The 19,882-nt window shown below is 42.4% G+C and overlaps 1 protein-coding gene and 1 pseudogene across 3 annotated transcripts in view; one reads left to right on the top strand and one right to left on the bottom strand.

Annotated features, from left to right (window-relative positions):
• The first annotated feature begins 6,382 nt into the window (after nt 1-6,382).
• LOC134293880 (U2 spliceosomal RNA) lies at nt 6,383-6,518 on the top strand (annotated as a pseudogene).
• Nucleotides 6,519-17,524: 11,006 nt separating this feature from the next.
• Nucleotides 17,525-19,882, bottom strand: part of has1 (hyaluronan synthase 1) — a 47,221-nt gene continuing 44,863 nt past the window's right edge. For all 3 annotated transcript variants that reach the window (XM_008121785.3, XM_062962501.1, XM_008121787.3), the window contains exon 5: nt 17,525-19,317. In XM_008121785.3, coding sequence (XP_008119992.1) covers nt 18,642-19,317 — 676 coding nt within the window. In that variant the 3' untranslated portion in view covers nt 17,525-18,641. The remainder of the gene's footprint in view (nt 19,318-19,882) is intronic.

Genomic DNA, 19,882 nt, shown 5'->3' on the forward strand with positions numbered 1-19,882 from the left:
AGCTTCTTGGTTCCACAGAAAGAAATTTCTCTTCCTCTTTAGGCTTGTGATCAAAGTTGAAGGCCAAGGGGCAAGCCCTTCAATGGAAGGGCAAGTTGTCAAACAATCACAGATGCGGGTTCTAAGTTCCACTTTATCATATCAAATACATTTAAAAATAAACTAAGGATAATTCCTACTCATATTGAGCCACACCTTTAGTTCAGTCCTGTCAACTGTGACTGGGAGAAACGGCTCAGGAAGGGTACCATAGCCCATCGCTTTCTCAAACAATGTTGGCTCAAGGCACCTGTCAAAATGAAATATTGTCACAAGTGGACCAACATTGTGGTTATATTGATCATAGGAGTAAGAAAGTGGGATGCAGCAATGAAGCCCAATCAAGTTAGCTTACATCTCAATCTTTAAATATCCCATTCTCCCTTGTTCTAGGAGGTCCTCAAATGGTCATAGAGAAAATATTATCTTATCCCAACTAACAAAATATCAGTTTCCCAGCAGTTTTGAGATGAAAACATTTTTATTTTCCACCTTTGTGGCATGCTGGAAGCAAACTGTGTCCTCCTTCTCAACACATATGAGGAGAAGCTGAAGGAACCATGCATGTTCAGCTTTATGAAGAGAAGATTTGGGTGAGACAATCTTAGTCTTTAAATACCCCAAAGACTGCCACAAAGAGGAGAGTGCAGGCTTGTTCTCTGCTGCTTCAGAAGGTTCAACAAGTTTTGACAACAAAGGAAGGTTGATTTGGATTGAATATTACCAAAAAAAACCAAACAAAAAACCAAATAAAAAACACCATAGTGGTGATAGTGGTTTGGCAATGGAACCATTTGCCTAGAGAGGTAATGGAATCTCCTTCTCTGGAGGTCTTCAAAAAGAAAGTGGACAACTACTTGCTGAGGACCTTCTAGCTGGAGAGCCTGCATGGGGCAGGGATCTCCTTCCATTACCATAATTCAAACTCTTTTATGACTCTGTAATTTTCCCAGGCAGGCCTACCTGATTGATTACTAAATGCCCAGTTAATATGCCATAAAGTACATGCATAAGGAAAATGTGAGTTAGGGTATTTGTATTTTTCAGCAGTTCTTCCAGAAAACCAACTCCCCTACAGGAGTATTTGCTAAGTCTGTTTTTGCGGGCTTGAGGGGTCAAAAAATTAATTGTCATTCCAAAAAGCCTCCAAATGATCTCTAAAGGGTTTGGAGGGCATTTCTAGTAAGTAAGTAAGTAAGTAAGTAAGGAGGTTTATGGAGTTTTTAACTTCAGGAATCTTATCAGTGGTGTCTAAGAAAGCCCTCTCCTGTTTTCCTTGGGCCTTAGGAAGTATCTCAGGGATTTCCATTCTGTTTTCTAGTTCTTTAGAAAAAGAAAGATGCTTTTTCACTTTGTATCTGAATTGTGATACTTCACCTTTTTAGTGTCCAGAAAGTTTCCATTTTGTGATTGTAACTTGCTGGAATTTGTATGAGAACTAAAACGACACTATCAGATATTTGAAACAGCATCTACAATTTTTCAATGAGTTATGGCAGCCCCCTTCTTTTTCCCTTCCACGAGGATTCCACGTTGTATTTCAACTTGGAAGTGCCCGCTGCAAGTTGGATGACAACCAAAAACATACTGTCAAGTTTGGAGGCACCTACTGCGAAGTCCCAAAGAGTTATGGCCACCATATTCTCCTTTATTATTATAAATAAATTTCCTCCTTGAGGTCTCTCAGAAGATCTTCGTACTCTCCCCGAGGCTATTTAAAATAACCTCTCAGCTTGAACCAGGAAATGACATATCCACACAATGATATAGTTTTGTCTAGACTTTAAAATATATGCATTATGTGTTTCTCCCTTCTTCACTATTCCACCCAGTTATGAGTTTTCTTTTCTCACGCTACTCAGCCTTTTGTGACATTACATTTTTAAGGGACCGATGAGATAGCTTATCCTCCTTGTTTTTCCTCTTACTTTTAGGGGGCTTTCCCCAAAACTGAGGGTCACTCTGTTCTTCGATACACCTCATCTAAAAGTTTGACTGCATAATCCTAAAAATTGAAAGATTAATACAAATGAGTTTTAAATTATAATCCTTAGTAGTAGTCATGGGTGCAGTTCAGTGTTGTAGTTTGATGAAGCATCAGCCCTTTCTGACAAAGAAAGCTAAAGAACTTGTAAAACTACGACTCCCATGATTCCGTAGCATTGAACCATGGCATATAAAGTGGTGTCAGACTGCAGTATTTCTACAGTGTAGATGCATTCAAGAGATGGAGTCTTAAACTTCTCTTAAAGGTAAAGGTTTTCCCTGATGTTAAGTCCAGTCATGTCTGACTCTGGGGGTTGGTGCTCATCTCCATTTCTAAGCCGAAGAGCCAGCGTTGTCCATAGACACTTCCAAGGTCATGTGGCTGGCATGACTGCATGGAGTGCCGTTACCTTCCCGCCGGAGCGGTACCTATTGATCTACTCACTTTGGTATGTTTTCAAACTGCTAGGTTGGCAGAAGCTGGGGTCAAGAGCAGGCGCTCACTCTGCTCCCGGGATTTGAACCTGGGACCTTTCAGTCTGCAAGTTCAGCAGCTCAGTGCTTTAACACACTTTGCCACTGGGGCTCCTTAAACTTAAACTTCTCTTAGGCGAAAGCAGATTGCTCCAGTCCTGTGCCATCTTCATTTCAAATGAGGCTGCCTATTACAGAAGAAATAATTGTACATTGGGATTGCGTCTAATATCTGTCCTGCACTTTTTAATTTTTGCCTTCCACATGATATCACCCCAGCATATTGGCCAAAGACTTTACCTTATGGAGGCTCCTGGAAATGAGAAAAAGTCCTTTATTAAGATCAGGTAATTGAGGGCAAAGTCTAGTTACTGTAGTTAATATGTTTTCTCCATTTATACCCACTTCCTTGGAACAGTGGATATATGCAAATTATTATATGATTGGTACATTACTTTGGTACAGTCATCTAACGTGAGTAGTACAGAGCTAAGATGGGAAATGTACCCCCATCATAAAGTGTCGCCCCACCCAAAGATACGTCAGGTACATAGTTTACCATTCCACATATGAGTTAAGAAGTTGATTTTAAAATGTGCCCATTTCTTCTGTCTCCTCCCACTTTCCCCTTTACTCTGAGCTTAGTTTAGTTTCTGCAAACGGAATTTGCCCACAATTAACTCAGCAAAGGAAAATGGAAACAAGGGGATGAGCCTCAAACCTCTCTGTGTAGATGCAGGCAAAAGAAAACTGCTGTGGCCCTATGCTGTCCCAATCTGAAATGGGGTTGCCTATTACGGAAGAAATCACTGTATGTTTAGTACGTGTCAAATTTGAGTCCTGCACTTTTATTGGCATGATGTCACCTTAGCATATTGACTAAAGATTCTCCTCAGAGACTTGCGGAGGCTCCTGGAAATAAGAAGAGAGCTCTGGATTAGAATCAGCTCTTGGGGTCAGAGTCTAATATTGTCGCTGAAAGAATAAATTAAAGGGAGTTCCATAGAATAGTTGATATATGCAAATTATTATATAGTTGGTATATTACCTAGCCAAGCACCTCACATGGGTAGTATAGAGATCGCATGGGAAATGTACCTTATCGCTAACTGTTCCCTACCCAAAGATATATTGAGTACATGGAGTAACACCCCACATATGAGTTTATATGTTTTCATATCCTCCAAATGTCCCTACTTGGCAGAGACAGTCCTGATAAATCCTCAATGGTCTCTCTTTTTTAAAAAAGCTGCATTTGAGGTATCCCATTTTTCCTCTCCTCCTCCTACCTTTCCCCTTTCTTCTCAGCTGCAAACTGAGTTCAAAGGTAAAAGTGGTTTGTACTTGTAACGAAGTGTGAATTTTTTAGTTTACAGATGTCATGTTTAATTGCATTTTAAAAGGGTCAATATTTCAGTTACTCTGTACTCATGAGTTGGTTGCCATGGAGAATTGGGCGGAGCCAACTGCCGTTTTGGTGGAGAAGTGCAGGTTTGAAAAAGAAGCAGTTAGTCTGTGCCCTGATGAGGTACAGTGAAGACTGACCCTCAGTTGAAGGGATCAGAGAGACTCAAATGCTTATTTTTGAGTCAATTTAAAATAAGTTTGGTGACTTATTTTAAGGTAGTCTGTCTCCTGATGAGGAACAGACAATCTGTGATTGTAATTCACAGGGTGACTGCAGTTTAGAGCAGTAAAGAAAGAAGTGACATTTTAAGAAGTTTGAAACACCTCATTCTAGCCTTGCAACTGTTAACCAAAGTGCCTCTAAAGAGAAAGTTACTGTAACCATTAAGCTTTGTGCCAGAATAAACGTGTTATTGTTCTTTTAAACATCTCAGCTTCTGTCATATATGTTACCATCAAAAACAAACAAGAAGAAAGAAGAAAAACAAAATTTAAAAGGTCTCCTCTCTAAGTAACTAGTGCCTATATCTTCCCATAGTGGTGGCAAGCGTGGATAATCCCCTTTACATCTGGTGGCTGCATTATAAACATCTTTACACTGGTGGCAGCGGTTATAATATAATAATATAATAAAATAAACATCCAACTTCTCTTCTCCGCAGTACTCAACTCATCAGAGGAACAGAGGAGAAGAAGCAACTTCTAACTTGTGTGTTCTTCCTATTTAATAACTCTTGCCTTCTTGAACATGCTCTGATATTGCTTAGCCAGGCATGTCCTGTTTCTTTTCTACAAAATGTTGGAGGGTGTTCTTCCAATTCATAACATGGCAATAAACAAGTCAAGGAGGCTGAATTTAGACAGGAGTCAAGACCACTCTTGAAGTTTCCATTCATCGGCCATGAGGCAGTATGAGTTGGCTGACATTGGGAGCCAATTTTAGGTGTCATGAAAATACAGGAAATTCTTGGCCAATTACTTTGTTACTATTTTATACTTACTACCTGGGAGTGGGGGAAGAGGCATTAGTGGGATTGTCTATAGCTTGGGGTCTTTTCACACTATATGTTTATAAACGCCATGGTTCCCCTTGAACTGCCATGGCAACATCCACATTTATATCACATAAATTGGAGAAGGATTTAGGAAAATGACTGAAAAATTCTTTCTGAATGAGTGCCAATTTTACAGTTCAGTATGCATGGAGATTTAAATATGGCCAAATAAAGGAATATACTTTTTTCCAGAAAGGCTCAAGCCTTTGGTTATCTTAGAGTTGCCTTCATGTGAGATCCCATTTGCAGCTCTGTCTTATATTAGGGCAACTCTGGTTTTTATTTTCAGAGCTTCGATTAAAACAGTGTTTATCCCTTATAAAATAGAGCATGAAAGCATTACTTTGTTAGAACTACAGTTTGCAGAATCCCCTTCTGGCATGGCCAAAGACTGAGATTTTAAGAATTGTGCTTCAGAGATGTAGATACCCAGCATGGCATAATGATTCAAGCTTTGGACTATGACTCTGGAGACCATGGTTTGAAACCCCACTCAGTCATGGAAACCCACTGGTTGGCTTTAGACATAGAATATTTTCTTAGCCTCAGATGAAGTCAAAGGCCTTATGAAGTCAATCCCTTATGAACAAATCTTGCCAAGAACCCCCTCTGGTGGGTTTACTTTAGGGTCACCATGATCTGAAATGCACACAATGACACCTCCAGAACACTATGTTTCCAAACTTTGATCCTGAGCCCTTTCATATTATTTTGATCTAGAGCGTATAAGCTTAAGCATTGTGGTGGTGTTGAGATTAAGCATTGTGGTAGTATTATTTTTCTTCGATTTGTTTTAGCACCCATCAACTAGGATTGTCAGTTTCCTGTGTCTGGCTCTGAGTCCCTGGTCTTGGCCCTTTTCCAGGCATCAGGGCAAGGGAGGGAGATCTCAGCTCAAGAGCACTACCTTGAAACGTGTTTACATATGTATGTGTATACACGCAGTACATACAGATATATAAGTCAACCTCATGTATAAGTCTGGATTTTGATATGACCCAAAGATATATCAAGGGTTATTCAACAGAGAGGAGAAAGTGCCATCATGACATCAGGGGACTACCCTGTTTCCCCTAAAATAAGACATCCCCAGAAAATAAGACCTAGTAGAGTTTTTGCTGAATTGCTAAATATAAGACCTCCCCCGAAAGTAAGACCTAGCAAAAAGTTTGTTCGGAAGCATGCCCGCAGAACAGAACACCAGAGCATGCAGGATCGGAAAGTGTACGTACCATAAAGTGTTATACATGGAAATATTGGTAGTAACAAGAAATTCTTTTTTTTAAAATAGTTTTTATTAGGTTTCCAACTAAAACTTACAGTGAAAGTGTGAGAACAAATAAGTTTCTAGAAAAGCGGTGAAGGAAATAGACTAGAAGGGAAAAAGGGCATAAAGCAGAGGTAAAGGAAAAGAAAAAAAAATCGCTTCTCGGCCTTTTGGCTAAGATCAAGTGTAGTAACAAGAAATTCTTGATAGGATTCACAGTTTGTCTGGTTATGCTGTACAGTATATAATAAATGTTCATTTTTTTGTTCAACAATAAATGTGAATTCTTCTTCATGGAAAAATAAGACATCCCCTGAAAATAAAGACCTAGAGCATCTTTGGGAGCAAAAATTAATATAAGACACTGTCTTATTTTTGGGGAAACACGGTAAGTGCCCCGGGCTGGCACTGCTGGCACTTTCTCACCTAGACATCCAAAACAGCCAGAAGCAATTTCACAGCAGAGAGAATGGAGGAAGTCATTGCTTCTTTTAGAGCCTCCCAGGACGGATTAAGCTCTTGCCTTTTGTCACTCTACTCAGAGAAGGAGATAGTTTCCTTCTTTTTTTTTTTTTTGGCAAAAGTCAAGGAAAAATACTTTCAGTGGCCTGTGGATAAGTTGACCCAGGGTCAATTTTTTTGAATAACATTTCTGGAATTACACATGAGGATATGTGTCTGTACAGTTTTCAAGGCAAGGCCCTGTTCTCTAGAATCATTGTCCAATGTCCAAATCAAAATGCCATGCATTGGGAACTTTTCCCTCCTGTAAAAGTACCCATTAATCTAACAGTAGGGTTATTTATTTCGTGTCAAAAGCATTGCATACCAAATATATTTTAAAATGATGAAAAAAAAAGGAAATCACAAGCAACTAAATAGTTTTAGACCAAAAGCGGGCAACAGCAACTGCATTGTCCGTAGCTTTAAGCAAATCTAATAGTAGGGTAAAGGTTAAATCCAGTCATGTTTGACACTGGGGGTTGGTGCTCATCTCCATTTCTAAGCCGAAGAGCTGGCGTTGTCCATAGACACCTCCAAGGTCATGTGGCCGGCATGACTGCATGGAGTGCCATTACTTTCCTTCCAGAGTACCTATTGATCTACTCACATTTGCATGTTTTCGAACTGCTAGGTTGGCAGAAGCTGGAGCTAACAGCAGGCGCTCACTCCGCTCCCCGGATTCAAACCTGCAACCTTTCGGACTGCAAGTTCAGTAGCTCAACACTTTAACACACTTTAACACACTGCGCCACCAGGGGCTCCAATCTAACAGTAGCATATTTTGAGGGACCGTAGCTCCCATCGGTTTTCACAATGGGATATCTTGGCTTGGCCTGTTGGGCTCTATAAGTCAAAAACTGGAGGAAGGCCTCCTGAACTCAAATCCAAACTTTCCATCTATCCCAATTTTGTCAGGGCTATTGCTACTTATGACTTTTCAATGGACTCCATGAATATTTAGAGACGACAGAACCTTATCCTATGCAGTTTGGAAAGCATCACAGCTGCACTCCAGGGTTCCAGACATGGGCATTCCCTCCACCATAGCCTTCCCTAGAGATGCCAGAGATAGGACATATGGCCTCTGGATGCAATGAATGTGCTCTGCCATGGAGTGATAGCCCTTCCCCTCTGTGATTAGACGTTACGTGTTCCCCCTTGGCAGACCCTTAGCCGCCTGTGACTCAGGCCCTTCTCTTGGCCCCAGGTCTCAGCCATGCTATGCTGTGTGGAAGGATAAGATCTACACGCAAGTTCCTTCAACTGGCTTTCCTTCCCCACACATTCATCTGTCAAGCATGGATCATTTCCCGTACGCCGGTAGGCCGTGGTCTCCACGTTTCCAAAGCCTGACTCAGTGCCTACATAGATCCCTCAAGCCAGATGTTTCATAGCAACTGAAGGCAACGTTCCCAGATTAGGGTGGACCAACAACAGAGGAGGGGGGAGAGAGAGATGGCAACGTCATTGGCTCATCTGTCTACGTCTTGCAGGCTGAGGAGTGTTGAGCAAGACACCTAACTCAGCAACAAACCCTTCCTTGCCCCCAAGCCCAGCATGAATAATTTCCCCCTTTTAACAGAGATTGATAAAGAAGTGGGGAAGGGGAGAAAGGAAGGAGAAGAAAAACTACAGACAGACTCGGGGGAAAAGGAACTTTGCTCAGATCTGTTCTGAGTTAGGCATAGGCAAGTTCTGGCAACACCCAGCTGGCATCCATTGCATTTCCAAACATCTGCCCCTTTTACCAATGTTTAGCAGTGGGACTGCCATCTCAGGAAGGAAATGTCCACACAGAAGTTGTTTGTGGGGTAGACCTGGAAAGAAAACTGGAGATCAACCCCAAACAGGCATTAATACAAACCGAAGCTGGCCTTAGATGTTTTGCTGCCTAAAGGGATGGCAGAAATTCTCCAAGCACATCGCCCTTGAAGAAAAACATGAAATAATCTTAAGATTTGTAATTTAAGGAGGGGGTATTACTGTCAACTTCAGAGCTTCACCAAACTCCAAATCCCAGGATTGTTTAGGACAGTGGTTTTCAACCTTTGGTCATCCAGGTGTTTTGGACCTTAGCTCCCACAATTCCTAACAGCTGATAAAATGGCTGGGATTTCTGGGAGGTGAAGTCCAAAACAACTGGAGGACCAATGGTTGGGAAGCACTGCCTTACAATATTGCCATGGAAGTTAAAGTGGAATCATTTTGCTATAATTGCATACTGGGTTGCGAACAGGCTCTGGGTCTGTGAGTGTTGAGCACATGCTGTCTTCATTGGAGCCCCAGGTGGTACAGTGGATTTAACCCTTGTGACGGTAGGACTGATGACTTGAAAGTTGGGTTGCTGACCTGTAGGTTGCCAGTTCAAATCCAACCCGGATAGAGCACGGATGAGCTTCCTCTATCGGCTTCAACTCCATGCGGGGACATGAGAGAAGCCTCTCACAAGGATGGTAAAAACATCAAAACATCCAGGTGTCCCTTGGGCAACGTCCTTGCAGACAGCCAATTCTCTCACACCAGAAACGGCTTGTCTGTTTCTTGTTGTTCTCCCATAGTTACTTTGGGTACCTGTAAATGTGCTTACATCCATACCCGTTTCTCTATGTTTCAAATCCTGCAAAGATTGGTGCTAATAAGAAAGAGTGAGGATGACTAAGGTGCATGTTACACAAACTCCAAGTCGATATAAATGAAAAAGGAAAGTTTTCTCAACTCAGTGGCCTGATGAAATTCTCCCTTATATGCAGCTACAGGCATACTTCAGAAAACAGTGCCTATTGGCTTTGAAGTTTCTCTTATTCATTTTATCAAGTTGTGTCATGCCTTCCAGGTGTGCCTTCTTCTTCATCGGCATGATGACATACAGTTTAGCTGGAAGGTTTAAGTATTTGCATAGAAAGCGTGGTGAAAGAAGGTTGTAAAAATATAGAATTTTTGGTTGCAGCAACCTTCCTGTAACAAAAATTGCAATTGACAATGTTTGACCTTGGCAAGAGGGGGATTCTGCTTAAGGGATCCTACTATCTCCATGCAGTGCCTGCCTACAATAGGCAAGTTTAATAGCACCTGCTTCTAGAATCCCTTATTGAGCCACCCTGCTTTTCAGAAAACAAGACCTATCCCGAAAATAAGCTCTGGCATGATTTTTTCAGGATTTTTGAAGATGCTCAACATAAAAGGTTGGAGAAAGATTGAAGAACATTTTAAAGTCAGACATTATATCCACAAGCTTTGGATCTAAATTCAAACCCTAGGCTCCTGACTAAACAGAACAAAGGGCAGCCTTCCAAATGTGATTGTATCACAATTCCCATCAGCTCTAATCATGATGTCTTGATGATGAGGAAAACAGAGTTGTAGTCCAGCATCTGGAGGGCACATCAAACAACATGGTGAGACACATTCAGCCTGCAGGCCTTGAGCTTGACACACACACCAAAATTTTGCAATGCATTCCTTGTTTTTATGTGTAAGAGGGAGCATTCATTTATAGGAACTCTATATTAACTTCCACACTATTACAAAAAATACTCCATGGCCATGTGTATTGCAAATAAATACAAGATGGAGAAACCAGAACAAGTTTTATTTGGCCTAGATTTGAAAACCAGCTGTTTCTTGGGAGAGCAAAATCTCTTCTTCTCAAGTGACTGTTAGTTCCACTGTTTTCCTTGAAATGTCCAAAGTTCACCCATTGAAACACTGATTGAACAGGACTTGAGTTTTAACAAGTTAATTCTGATCAGCAATTCCCAGAATCTCCCAGTATGACTAATCTAACATTAGGATGCCAGAAGTTGCGTTTACGTGTATATGCCCTCCTCTGACATTGGTTAAATGGGATTTGCAGCAAAGATTGGCATGGCTTAGCGTTGGCTGAGGGCCATACGCCAGCAGAGTTGTCCAGAAATCTCCAGAAATCAATGGCTCTGATGCTGTCAAATACCTTTTTCACATGACAATCTCAGTTTGCCAGTATATTTTTTGGACCCCAGTTAACTGAAACTACAGAACCCATGGAAATGAGGAAAGATCGATATCTCGTTTAAGGCAATGCTGTTTCCCTTAGATCCCTTCTCATCTTCTCATCTTCAGAACAGGAGGAGGTCCAAACTCTGAGATATAGAACTGGTTCTTGGATCTGGCAACCAACCAAGTGGTGAAAACTTGTCTTTCACTTGTCCTCTGATTTGAGTCCTGAGGAAGAAGGCAAGGTAGGACTCCATCCCAAAATGTGGGGCTATGTGGGGCATTTTTTCAGTGGGCCACATGTGGCCTATGGGCCTCCCTTTTCTCAATCCTGTCTCAAACAATGATGAGAATGGCCAAACGAGGAGACATAATGGGATCCAAGCTTCGAATAGTCACTCTTTGGATTTCAGTTCTTAGAATCCTCCAGCCAGCATGGTCACTATTCTTCATTGGTCATGCTGGCTAGAAGTCACTGAGAACTGTAGTTCAAAAAGAACTATGTTTCCAAACATTGGGATTAGAAAATCCCTCAACATATAAAGGGCCATAGGGAGTTTTGGTCATTGTTGTATCCCATCTGCCCCTCAAATTGGCTGGTTTTAGTGGTATCATCAGAAGACCGAAGATTATCCACCCAGAGCCAATCTGCTTTAGGAAGTGAGATTGAATAGCTTCGGTGATGACGCATTGAGAATTCTCTATGGAGAAAAGAAAGTCAAACCTACAGGGTGGGGATCTGGAATGGAACAACAATGAGCAAATTCATAGGAACTTGGGATGTTGTGTTCCACCAGGTCTGACAATTTGTGCAAGTAGATCTGAGGACTGTGTAACACAGACTGACAGAAGATCTCATGAGGAGTAGCCTTTTCCCAGCACTTATGCTTCTTCTTTGGTCTGTATAATTGGAGGTGCTTAAGATTCATCCTGGAGGACCTTCTGTATCAAAAGCTTGGATGTCGATGCCAGCAGTAATACTGCTTCCTTCTCCCACCCTTGTTGTTTCACATCTTTTCTGTTAACAAAGCAGCTGTTGTACTGTTTATGAATATAATTGTCGTTGCTCTTATAGTAACTAATTTTACTAGCGAATAGTCAAAATCTCAACAATGTAGAAGGCTGATTCTAATTACAATATGAACTCCTGATTGATCCATTTTATTGAGAAAGTATATTGTGACGCATGTAATACAGAATTCAGTTGTTTCTCATATACAAAACAGTTACATAAACTAAGGGTGCAGCCAGACTGATGAAAAAGTCCCACATTTTAATGTGTTGTCGAAGGCTTTCATGGCCAGGATCACAGGGTTGTTGTATGTTTTCTAGGCTGTATGGCCATGTTCCAGAAGTATTCTCTCCTGATGTTTCACCCACATCTATGGCAGGCATCCTCAGAGGGTGTGAGGTACCTCACAACCTCTGAGGATGCTTGCCACAGATGTGGGTGAAACACCAGGAGAGAATGTTTCTGGAACATAGACAGATAGCCCAGAAAATTCACAGCAACAAAGAAAAACAACTGGAAAAGCTGACACGATATGAGGATTTAAAGATTAAATTGCAAAGGCTCTGACACAAGCCAGTCAAGGTGGTCCCAGTGGTGATCGGCACACTGGGTGTAGTGCCTAAAGACCTTGGCCTGCACTTAAACACAATCGGCGCTGACAAAATTACCATCTGCCAGCTGCAGAAGGCCACCTTATTGGGATCTGCACGCATTATTTGCCGATACATCACACAGTCCTAGACACTTGGGAAATGTCCGACGTGTCTGCTGTGGACTCAACTTGTTATGTTTCTAATAACAACAACAACAACAACAACAACAACAACAACAACTGCAAAAGGCCACCCTGCTGGGATCTGCGCGCATCATCCGAAAATACATCACACAGTCCTAGACACTTGGGAAGTGTTCGACTTGTGATTTTGTGATCTGAAATCCAGCATATCTATCTTGTTTGCTGTGTCATAATAAAATAATAATAATAGTAATAAAAACCATTGATCATATCCTCAGCTGCTATAAGAAAATTGCACAGACAGACTACAAACAGAGGCACAACTATGTGGCCCAAATGATTCATTGGAACTTATGCCTCAAGTACCACCTCCCAGCAGCAAAGAACTGGTGGGATCACAAACCTGCAAAAGTATTGGAAAATGAGCACGCAAAGATACTATGGGATTTCCGAATCCAGACTGACAAAGTTCTGGAACACAACACACCAGACATCACAGTTGTGGAAAAGAAAAAAGGTTTGGATCATTGATGTCGCCATCCTAGGTGACAGTCGCATTGACGAAAAACAACAGGAAAAACTCAGCCGCTATCAGGACCTCAAGATTGAACTTCAAAGACTCTGGCAGAAACAAGTACAGGTGGTCCCGGTGGTGATAGGCACATTGGGTGCCGTGCCAAAAGATCTCAGCCGGCATTTGGAAACAATAGACAAAATTACGATCTGCCAACTGCAAAAGACCACCCTGCTGGGATCTGCACGCATCATCCGAAAATACATCACACAGTCCTAGACACTTGGGAAGTGTTCGACTTGTGATTTTGTGATATGAAATCCAGCATATCTATCTTGTTTGCTGTGTCATAATAAAATAATAATAATAATAAATCTAAAAAGGAACAAATCTAGGTTTTTTATCGGTCTGGATTTGTCCAACAATACAGTAGCTTGGAAGCAAATGCATATTGTGCAAGTCATCCTCGTATCAATTGATATGTTTATAAAGTCTAATGACTCATGATTTATCTGCAATCTTGCAGAGAAACTCATTCAGATGTGTAGTTTCAGAGCCAAGATGACTGCATTTGCTTTTCCCTGATGAAGCTCTGAATGCCTGAAGGGTATGTGTCAAAGTTGAGAATGAAGTTTCCCATACAGAGATGAACTGAGGTAGTCTTACAATAGTGTACCAAATATATATGCATGAAAAGGCTTCCTTATACATGTACAATTTAGTGTGTTTATTTTGCAGGATTCCACCATATCCATTTCTTTGGGTGCCTAAACTGTGTTTCTTAATAGGCAATTGACATCGTGTTATTTCCATGTTAGAAAATTTATTTAGGAAGGACCCCCATATGGGAAACGCAGTCCAAAACTTTCCGAAGAGTCATCGTTTTGTTTTTGTTTTTTTCATCGTTATCCTGTTCCGGAGAGGCAGCTCCTTGCCATGACCAGTTTAAAGCTTTGTAAAAGTATTCCTTCTTTCCTTTCTCAATAAACTTTCTGTGTCAAGAAACAAAAAGGTGTAGTAGAATATGTGGAAGACATAGTTGTGTGGATGCTCCGTTAAGTGTTGTATTGAGTAGTCAATGGGTTATCGGCAGTCATAGTAGAGCTTTCTGCTCTTTTCCTCTGCACTACTCCCAAAAGCACACATTCAGTGTTATGGTTGAGACTTCGGGCTCCGGTAATAGAAGAAGGGTTCATAAGACTCCTCGAGAGTCAGACTCTTTCGAGGAGCGTGAAAGAAAACGGCTCCGGGATTTGTTTACAGACCCGACAGATGAGGACTCATCTGAGGGTTTTTCTGAGGGTTTGGAGGAAGAGATGGCCAGCTCGGAGGAGGACGACATGGAATGGACTCGTGTGAGGGAGGATTTGGGTGTTGGGGAAACAGGCAATGAAAGCATGGGAGGTGATTGGCGGGTTGCAGGATCAGACCCATGGACTGGCTGGAGGGATGGAGCTGGGGATGCTGTGGGGCGTAGTCAAAGGTGCTTAAGCTCTGATGAAGATGATGATGTTGGGGCACCTGGAATTGGGATGGCAGCTGACAGCGATGATGAGCTTGAACTGGGATAAATTGGGGTTTGGGACCAATGTCTAATTGCGTTGGGCAAGGTAATCTGGACGGACGCTTGGGCTTTTGTTGGGGAACTTCCTGAAGACGGGTGTGATTCGTTACTGGATACGTAAGTTTACCAAGGACACTGGGCATCGACGGCGGGAGGAACTGTGCGGGGTTTTTCTCTGTGCAACTTGTGTTTAATCTCGATAGCTTGGACCTCCGTCGTCTTTTTGACGGGCAATATCTACTCGCACTGGATTGACGCTGGACTGACTGACTTCGATTCCGGATTATCCCTTCTGCTGGCTATCGGTGAGACCTTTGGATTTCTAGACGACTACGCTTGGCTATTGACCTCTGGACCGGATTGGGACCCTGCTGACTGCCGTTACCCTGACTGCTGTGCCTGGACCTGGATATCGTTGGCCGCTGAACCTTAAACTGAATCCTGACTACGACCACGCTTTTCGTTTGCTGCAGGAAGGAATAAACAAGCCTGGTTTATTCTCCTGCTGTTTCTGAGTAGCAGAGAGGAATCTGCTACCAGTCTGTTGTTTACATTCTGACTCCTGTTGATCCTCTTTTGTTTGCATTGTTTGCCAGGCTGAAGTAAGCACTTTTGATTTAATCCGGATTATACTTCTGTTTAACCCGGTTTATCCCTTTGAACCGTTTAAGCTCAAACTGAGCTGTTTTTTGTTACTTATCACACTGAAGTCAAGTGTTTGCCCTGTTCTTTGTTTCCAACGGGCGTTTTTAGTTCTGTAACCTCAATAAACTGAGTTTTGTTTTACTCGCTGCCGTTCTGTCTGTGACATTCACAGTCTTTCTCAGTATGTGGGAGTCTGTAGTGGTGATGGACAGCTTCTTCATTTTAATGTTGAGTTACAATAGCTGGTATTTTATATTTTCTATTAAACTACATTAAACCTTTAACTTTCCCTTTACCATCAAGTCTCCAGATAATCTAAAGCCTACCCGTCAGAGTATGATCATAAGAATGATGATGATGATATATGATATGAAACTATAGTTCATGAAACTTTCAACTTTCTCTTTACCAATAAGTCCCAAGATGGTCTAAGGCAGTGGTTCCCAATCTTTTTTTGACCAGGGACCACTCTGACCAGGGGCAACTTTGACCAGTGACCACTTTCCAACATTAGTACCAAAAGGATTATGAATCAGTTTCTAATCAACTTTAAATTTGGTTTGGTCATCTGTTGTGCTTTTTTTTTTCCGTGTCAGGAGCAACTGGAGTTGCTTCTGGAGTGAGAGAATTGGCCGTCTGCAAGGACGTTGCCCAGGGGACGCCCGGATGTTTTGATGTTTTACCATCCTTGTGGGAGGCTTCTCTCATGTCCCCGCATGGAGCTGAAGCTGATAGAGGTAGCTCATCCGCAATCTCCCCGGGTGGGATTCGAACCTGGCAGCTTTCAGGTCAGCAACCCAACCTTCAAGTCATGAGGCTTTTATCCCCTTGGCCACCGGGGGCTCCTTGGTATAACATGATGCTTTGGTGCTACATGGAATGGCTCCGCTCAAGGGAAGGAGGAGGAGGAGAAGCAGCAGTCAGGAGGCTTGTTGTCACACCTTTTGTGGGTAGTCAGACTCTCCCCTCCTGACATCCCCATTGCCTTGGCACTATAAGAAGGTTTCGTCATTCTTGTTGCAATGGTGTAATAACGGTGAGGACATATTTTAGTTTTTGGGGGCCACTGGTGGTCCATGGACCAGAGATTGGAAACTACTGATCTAAAGCCTACCTGTTGGAGTATGATCATAATGGTGATGATGATATTTGGTATGAAATTACAGTTCATAAAACCTTTAACTTTCCATTTACCATTAAGTTTCCTGATGGTCTAAAGCCTACCTGTCCAAGTATGATACTGATGATAATAATAATAATAATACCAGCATTTTATCTTGCAGTATGAAATGCCAGGAATGCAACATTTCAGCACTGTATGCTGGAAAGCAGTATACAGCGGGCCCTTCACATTTGCTGGGGTTAGGGGCACAGGAGCCCTGCAAAACTGAAAAAACTGTGAATAAAAAACCCTTTTATTATTTTTCCTGGAAGACACCTTCTCTAGAATCTTTAGGTCCTCCAACAAGAGTCTAAGGCAGGCCTGCACAACCTGAGGAGTAAGGGGCCCAAATTTGATAAGCTAAGTCTCTTGGGGCTGCAGATATGTTTTTAGCATCTGACTTTCCAAGTAAGGTATAATTAGTGACTAATTAGGATTATTGTTGTGTGCTTTGAAGACATTTCAGACTTAGGGTGACCCTATTTGTTTTCTTGTCAAGATTTATTCAAAGGGGACTGGTCTTTGTCTTCCTCTGAGGCTGAAGTCACCCAATGGGTTCAGAGCCATAGTCTGAGGTTCCAACCACTATACCACTATTCCTTCTTGTTTCTACTTACCTTTTTCTTTTTTTTACTTTTCTTCTTTCCCTGTTTTTTTAGCTTTCTTTCTTCCTTTTCTCCCTTCTTCATTCCTTCCCTTTTCCCTCCCTTCCTCCCCTTCCTCCCTTCCATCTCTTTCCCCTACTTCTCTTTATTTATTCCTCCTGCCGAAGCTGACTACAGAATCGAGCTGGGGGGCAGGTTCTAGAGAGTCCTATTGACCAAATCCATCTAGGAGCCACAGTGGCGCAATGAGTTAAACCCTTGTGCCAGCTGAACTGCTGACCTGAATGTTGCTGGTTCAAATCCATAAAATGGGGTGAGCTCCCATCTGTCAGCTTTAGCTTGCAGGGGCATGAGAGAAGCCTCTCAGCAGGATGGTAACACATCTGCGTGTCCCCTGGGCAACTTCTGTAGACAGCCAATTCTCTCACACCAGAATGACTTGCAGTATGTTCTCAAGTCACTTCTGACATGATAAAAAAACAAACAAATCCATAAATAATAAAATCCACAGAAGTCAGACTCACAAACGTTACAGAGCAGTTCATTCTCCACAAGTGAAATTAAAATAAGCACGCCATCAGAATGTTTCCAAAATAAATAAAGATTTATTTTACAGCATATATAAAACTTTGTTTTTTTTAAAAAAAATCTCATCATTCAGTATTTTTTTGCTTTTTCTTAAAGAAACCATTAAATAGACTTTTTTAATTATTAAAATAGGGCAAATAAATAACTTTGGTTGCCTTCATTTTCTTGCAAGAAACAGATCCCCCCCCCCCCTTTACCCACTATAGGAAGAAAGAGGCAATAGGGAAATTGACCACTGTCCTCTTTCTTTCCAGGTTGGGAAAAAAGGGCAAGGTAGAATTTCCCCATTTCTGTTGCACAACTGTAAACCTATGTTTTGTAAAACCTCAAGTGTCCATAAGGCAAGATAAGGCACAATGCCTTTTTTTTTTACTTTTTTAAAGAAAGAAAAAGAAAGAGAGAGAGAATCAGTAAAGCCATTGTATAGGCCAGGACTCCCATTATAAAGAAGTAAGAGTTTTTTCCTCCACTTCTCCAACTTTTTGCAAACTTTAGTGGAACAGCTGCAAGGTCTGAGTCTCTTTCTCTCCCTTTAATGGCTGCTCTGCTCCGACTCGGAAGTGTCCTGGCATTCAGTGCAATGAGACCGGGTCTTGTGCAGCACAGATCCCTGTGTTTCCCCCAGAGCAGTGATGCCACATATCAAAAGTGAAAGAAGACAATGCTGGTGCTTCCTGAACGAACATTCAATACTAATAAATAAACTGAGGTCAGAAATATTTCCCAGGCACAGAAAGCCACCAGCTGAAATGAGAGAAGGGGTAACTAGGAGCTTCTCTCATCCGTTTGGGTGAAACAGATACCATTCCTGAGATACCATCGTCTTCCAGAAGCCTTTCACCAGTTTTGAGGCTTCTTCTGATCTTGGCTTCTGGAAGAGAACTCAAGGAGTCTAAACTTCACCTCTACTGACCAATCACACTGTAGGGAAAGGGAGGAAGAGGAGGACCACAAGGAACATCTCCAATCACAAACTCCATGAGAAGCTCCTACTAGGCTACTCTCTTCTCTTAGAACTTGACAAACTAAGACTCCCGATTCCCAGTCTACACCTGTCCAGCAGTGGCCAGGTATGGATATCAAGTTGCCCAGCCCTTTATCTCTGTCCACTTCAGACCTCAACACTGTAGAAATCCACTCTTTTCCGGCAGCATCTCCGAACCCACACCCAATACAGCATGATCATGAATGTCCAGTAGCCTAAGTAGATAGCTGAACCAATGAGCAGGTACCAGATCTCGGTCTGCTTGGTGTCAGTTGTCCAGTCAGCCAAGGCTTCCAGATAGATGGTATAAATCAGGCCTCCCAAAAGGAGCAGACCCCAAATAGAAACAGGCAGCAGAGGCATGTAGTTCCCCACCATTTTCTTCCGGCCAGAGGTGCCCCAGCTACTCTTGTTCATGGTCACGATGGCAAAGTATTTCGCTGGGAGCAGGCCGCCCATGTAGAGCACGGCATAGAGGGACATGAAGATCATGATGAAGTTTCCCCTCAGCCAGCAGGCGTAAAGGGCCTTCACGCAGGCCACCAACTGGACACACAGTAGCACCCACAGAATGTCCCACAGGTTTCCCCCGTAAAAGAGCCGCAGGACGGTGGCTGTGACGAAAAAGGGGAAGATGCCGGAGACCACAGACTCGTAAGTCATCCATAAGTGGTGACGGTGCCACCAGAGGGCATTGTAGAGCCACTCCCGGAAGTAGGATTTGGTCCAACGGGTTTGCTGTGCCAGCCATCGCAGGAATAAGGACGGGGTCTCTGAGTAGCAGCGGGAGCGAGCAGTGTATCTGGAGCAAGGAGAGGAGAAAGTCAATATTACATAAGCCAGGCATGCTTCTATTTCCATAGCAGCCTAGCATATTAATATTATTATTAATAATAATAATAATAATAAAAGATAAAGGTTTCCCCTGACGTTAAGTCCAGTCATGACCGACTCTGGGGGTTGGTGCTCATCACCATTTCTAAGCCGAAGAGCTGGCGTTGTCCATAGACCCCTCCAAGGTCATGTGGCCGGCATGACTGCATGGAGCGCCATTACCTTCCCGCCGGAGTGGTACCTATTGATCTACTCACATTGGCATGTTTTCGAATTGCTAGGTTGGCAGGAGCTGGAGCTAAGAGCAGCTGCTCCCGCCGCTCCCGGGGTTTGAACCTGGGACCTTTCGGTCTCCAGCTCAGTGCTTTAACACACTTTGCCACTGGGGCTCCTGTAATATAATAATATTACAGTATTATTAATGATGATGACGAGGATTATAAAATCAGAAAAGCAAAGCAAAATAATTGCATAATAATATCTGGAGTCTTAGCATTAGAAGGCACCGCTTGCACATCTAATATGTGGTTGCC

The sequence above is a fragment of the Anolis carolinensis genome, unplaced genomic scaffold (assembly GCF_035594765.1).
Source record: "Anolis carolinensis isolate JA03-04 unplaced genomic scaffold, rAnoCar3.1.pri scaffold_10, whole genome shotgun sequence".
Classification (NCBI taxonomy): Eukaryota; Metazoa; Chordata; class Lepidosauria; order Squamata; family Dactyloidae; genus Anolis; species Anolis carolinensis.